This window comes from Kryptolebias marmoratus, linkage group LG16, assembly GCF_001649575.2.
Source record: "Kryptolebias marmoratus isolate JLee-2015 linkage group LG16, ASM164957v2, whole genome shotgun sequence".
Taxonomy (NCBI): domain Eukaryota; kingdom Metazoa; phylum Chordata; class Actinopteri; order Cyprinodontiformes; family Rivulidae; genus Kryptolebias; species Kryptolebias marmoratus.
Window position 1 is genome coordinate 31,676,678 of NC_051445.1, and position 3,916 is coordinate 31,680,593.

General features: G+C 37.8%; 1 protein-coding gene across 5 annotated transcripts in view; it reads left to right on the forward strand.

Moving 5' to 3' along the window:
• The window catches only part of zufsp (zinc finger containing ubiquitin peptidase 1), an 18,447-nt gene that overhangs the window by 2,417 nt on the left and 12,114 nt on the right, over positions 1 to 3,916 (forward strand). For 4 of the 5 annotated variants that reach the window (XM_017438488.3, XM_025002056.2, XM_017438489.3 and 1 more), the window contains 3 exons: positions 1,190 to 1,285; positions 1,381 to 1,487; positions 1,860 to 2,028. In XM_017438488.3, coding sequence (XP_017293977.1) covers positions 1,190 to 1,285; positions 1,381 to 1,487; positions 1,860 to 2,028 — 372 coding nt within the window. The remainder of the gene's footprint in view (positions 1 to 1,189; positions 1,286 to 1,380; positions 1,488 to 1,859; positions 2,029 to 3,916) is intronic. The other variant, XM_037980568.1, reaches the window with a different exon arrangement.

The window sequence follows — 3,916 nt, forward strand, 5'->3', positions numbered from 1 at the left end:
TTGTTCCATGTAGTGATCCAACATGCAGCCTGTGTCACAAAAAGCACAGTACAGCACAGAATCTGTCTGTTTGTCAGAGTTCTCTGTTGTTATTCATTGGCCTGGAAGTGAGACGTGTGTTGGTGCTTTGTTTGCACTTTTTCATTTATGTTCATTTCATTGTTAAATGTGACTTAAATTAGGATTCAAATTAGGTGCAATCAATTAGTATTTATTTTAATGTATTTTTGTTTGAAAAAGTATTTCAAAAGTGCTTTTTGTAAAACTGTGTAACTGTGTAAATATTTGGCACAAATATCTTACAATATCACAGAATAAATACCCGTATTTTCAACTTTCCTGTCATCTTTAATCATTTTTTTTACTAAATCACGATCGGCAGGCAAACGGCCACCTACCACCGGGCTTAGCCTCTTTTCTGGGGGAAACCCTGCTGAAGAGGCCTTCTGAGCCCTGATCTAAATCCTGTTGAACACCTGTGGAAGGAGCTGAAACATCTGGAAAAGGAAGCCTTCAAACCTGAGACAGCTGGATCAGTTTGTTCATGAGGAGTGAGACAAAATACCTGTGGACAGGTGTAGAAGTCTCAGAGAGAGTTACAGAAATCCCCTGATTGCCTCAAAAGGCTGGGCAACAAAATATTAAGTTAAGAGTAGCATCCTTTTTGTCAAGGCCACTGTCATTAGTTTGTTTTTTTAAATATTTGTTTTTAAATCAAATTTAAAAGCTATCATTAGTTTATCTTTTAGTAATGTTTTCTCATTAATTTAGTCAGTTTCAATTTATTTCTGACCTTTGGGAGTTTTTCTGTCTTTAATGAAGGGTACAAACAAATTTGTCTTAGTCTGTGAACTTCTGACCATACTGTATATATGATAATCCTAGTGTTGTTGGCTTTTCCTACAGATTTCTTTAATTCTCTGATCACTCTGACATGATGAAGTGTACAATGTATTGTCTCTGAGAACCACATTATTTAGAGTTTCACATGCTGCCAAACATGTCCCATGTGTCAAAATGAAAAAAATCTGTATGTATGATTAACAACTACAGATTTGTGATTGCAATTTTTTGACAGAACAATTCTCAGAGAAATGGTTTAATCTTTCACTCAGTTTCTTGTTTACAGAAAACTTTACCGTGTCTGTTTTTAGTTGTCATGCTAGTAAAATGCCTGGTGTTGTTTTAGGAGAGAGGAGGTTTGAGTGTCCCATGTGCTCAACTGTCTGCAGTGACAGCTTCTCTCTGCAGGAACATGTAGAACTACATTTGAACCAAAGCTCAGGTCTGTATACTGTATTTCTGCTGCACTGTTAAACATTGAATGGAAGCTGCCTCGGTCTCTCATCTCTGCTCTGGTCCCCTCTGTGCTGTCCTAAGACCCTGACCCAGACCTGAAACTGGCCTTACAGCTTCAGCAGAAAGAGGAGCTGAGAAGACAACAGGAGGAAGTCCAGCAGGAGGAAGAGGAGTTTAAAAAGCTGCAGGTCTGGATTTTGATCAGATAGATTTTTATAAAAAAGTCAAATTTAAAGCTAAATGTGGTGTTTATGTTCATGTTGTAGCTGTAATCTACTACAGTTTATTCTGCTGTAACATTAAGCTAAAATTAGCAGTTTTAAAGTTTTATTTTAATATTAAAACGTGTCAATGTCAGAGCTCTCCCTCTGAAGAATCCCCATTTGAACACGGCAGGGTTTGATCCTGGGGGCTATGTTGGGTTTTCAGCATCTGGTTAATTAGCCTCAAGGGTACATGTTGTATTTGTAATTAACAGTCAAAGATGAGAGAATATTGTGTAAACTCCATCCAACTTGCACACAGATGTACAGTCTGAGCTGTGTACTGTTGTTGTCCAGAGGCAGTTTGGTTTGGCTGGTGAGGGTGGCTATCGCCGACAGACAGAGAGGAGCATGGAGAAAGCTGTGGCTCAGGGCCTTCTGACACCAGCTGACTTTCACTGGAAGAGGGCTGAGATGATGGAGTCCCTGGCTTCAGGGGTTGATGACGGTGCCACCAGGAGTCAGGGTATGCAACCAGAACTCTACAGAAACTGCTAAAACACACATGCCTGTTGTATGACAGTACACCAGAGGTCCAGTACTGTCTCTCTGAGGACTTGTTTTTTAGTGTAGTGTACACATTGATCCATATAAACGGTTTTCTTTGAGAGCCAGTAGCAATGATTAATACAAATCTGAAAGTGAAAAGCAGCTGTTTGGAGGATCTAAGAGAAAACTTAAAGAACTAAACTCAGCAGACGGGTTAATCTTTAAAAATCTGAGTTTCACATCAGCAAACAGAACATTTCTATGTGGTTTTCTGGTACCTGTCTGTGTTGACACCAAAACATGATTCATCTGCTGATTAAATGACTTTTTCTGTATATAGGATTTTTACTGAAGTCTTTCAAAATCAAAAATATTCAAACAGTAATTCATTAAACTTAAAAAGATGTTTAAAATCAATCCTAAGTTAATGGCCCAGCATTCCTTGGAGGGAATTATATTGCCCACCACTTTTTAATGCTAGAATTTTAGACTAAAACCAGTGTTAAGAAATGACAAACCATTGAAAATAAAATTACTGTATGCACAATCTCCTGTGATATCACACGAGCTTGGAGTAAGTGTTGTAACTGACTCTAAGCTATTACCACACCAAATTATTTTCTGAGTTTCATTGAAATCCATTCAGTGGTTCATGAGATAGTTTGCTAACAAACAAACAAACAGGGCTTATGCCAGCAAATAACTCCAAGGTTTTATGCAAAGATGTTGTGCAGTGTGTTGGGGATGATCCACACTAAATCTGAGCTCAATATCTGTAAAATTGGTTGAGTTTCATACATTTTAGTGTTTTCTAAGGTCAGTTGGCTGTGGCGGTCAGTTTGAATTGGGTTAAGTTCAAAAGTTAATCAGTTGTAGATGTCAACCCAATGGTTAGTGTCTGAAAGTTTTCTTACAATCTGTTCAGTGATTCATGAGGTCTTTTGTTAATGATACAGGCAAACAAACAGGCACAGACTGTTTGTCATCAACCTTCAGCAGCTGGCAATAATAAAATACAGAAATCATGTTAGAATCTGAGTCATTCTGCAAACTGACATTAAAATGAAAATCTAAAGAGTCCCTCAAGCTCAGCTCAGTTAGATTTGACAAGACTAACCAGAAACAGGTTAGCTCTCTGAAGCATTACCTGTCTGGTGGTCAGGCCTTCTCATCACTGGAGTTTGATGGTGAGAAGGCCTGAAGAAGGACAGAGAAACAGTTGATCAGCTCAGCTGTGGTCACAGGACCGCTTTGAGCCATTACATCTGTACACAGATGGATCAGTGATCAGTTTGAGCTCAGAAATTGATTGACCCCGGCTTCAGACACTTTACAAATGGCGGTGAAGACTTGTCATTATTCATATTTTTGCTGTGCTGTAAGTGCACATTTTTATCCAAATCCATTTTCAACAGAAACTAAATGTTTTTGTTTCTTTCTAGTCTGGAGGGCAGGTTGGTGAAGATCATGTTAGGTGATGGTGTGTATTGTGAGGCAGTGACATAAACCTTTACAAATTAAAGAGTATATTTTTTAAAACAGACTGACACAAAGCTGTTATAATAGTCTGTGGTGAGGATGTGTGACAATTGTTGTTTGAGATGATTCTTCTGAATGTGTCTTTATTTGTTTGATTTAAAGCTGCAGTAGGTAACTTTTATAAAAAAATATTTTTTACATATTTGTAAAAACCAGTGGTGCCGGATTCATTTTCTAGGTGGGGGGGCCACCAAAGTGTTTTGTCACCTTATTAATTTTACATGCATCGAATCATCGTCTAACGTCAATAAAAACTGAATAATAAAACGCTTTTTCAGCTATGACTTTTTGTTCCAATATATTATTATGAATAATGATAATTAGTT